The sequence below is a fragment of the Penaeus monodon genome, chromosome 33, assembly GCF_015228065.2.
Source record: "Penaeus monodon isolate SGIC_2016 chromosome 33, NSTDA_Pmon_1, whole genome shotgun sequence".
Classification (NCBI taxonomy): domain Eukaryota; kingdom Metazoa; phylum Arthropoda; class Malacostraca; order Decapoda; family Penaeidae; genus Penaeus; species Penaeus monodon.
Genome location: NC_051418.1, coordinates 24,348,666 through 24,349,138, shown reverse-complemented (window position 1 = coordinate 24,349,138; position 473 = coordinate 24,348,666). Strand labels below are relative to the sequence as shown.

General features: G+C 41.9%; 1 protein-coding gene across 1 annotated transcript in view; it reads right to left on the bottom strand.

Annotated features, from left to right (window-relative positions):
- LOC119594179 (restin homolog) overlaps window positions 1-473 on the bottom strand; it is a gene marked incomplete at its 3' end in the record, with an annotated part of 178,844 nt that overhangs the window by 129,095 nt on the left and 49,276 nt on the right. The window contains 1 exon segment of the mRNA XM_037943248.1: window positions 60-184. Coding sequence (XP_037799176.1) covers window positions 60-184 — 125 coding nt within the window.

Genomic DNA, 473 nt, shown 5'->3' with positions numbered 1-473 from the left:
ATCCACTGCCACGATGCGGCTGAATTCCCCCCGAAACACGAGCCTCCTCCGATACTCACTCGATTTGTTAGACGCTTCAGACTGGTCCGGTGTGGATCCTCGGCTCAAAGTTCGTGTCGGATCGGTCGGTAAGGAGTCGAGCGAAGGTGCTCGACTCGTTCGATTACTTCGGATGCTGGCGGAGCTGTGGAAATGGAAGTAAAAAGCGATACTAAATATTTATAATTTGTAAGAGTTACCCTGAAAGCAAAACACATTTTCTGTAAGTAACGCTGGACCTCAAAGAAAACGGATAACTTTGAGCATAATATATGATATTTTATGAAAATTCCATCTACCTGTCTATCAACCTAAATTGCCTAGTAAAACGTGGTCCTTTCAAAATAAAGCTTACTGTATTTTAGTTTGAAACTGCTCGGACGCAATTCAGAATCGAAAAACAGAAAAAATTAAACGTTTCCAGATATACTGGA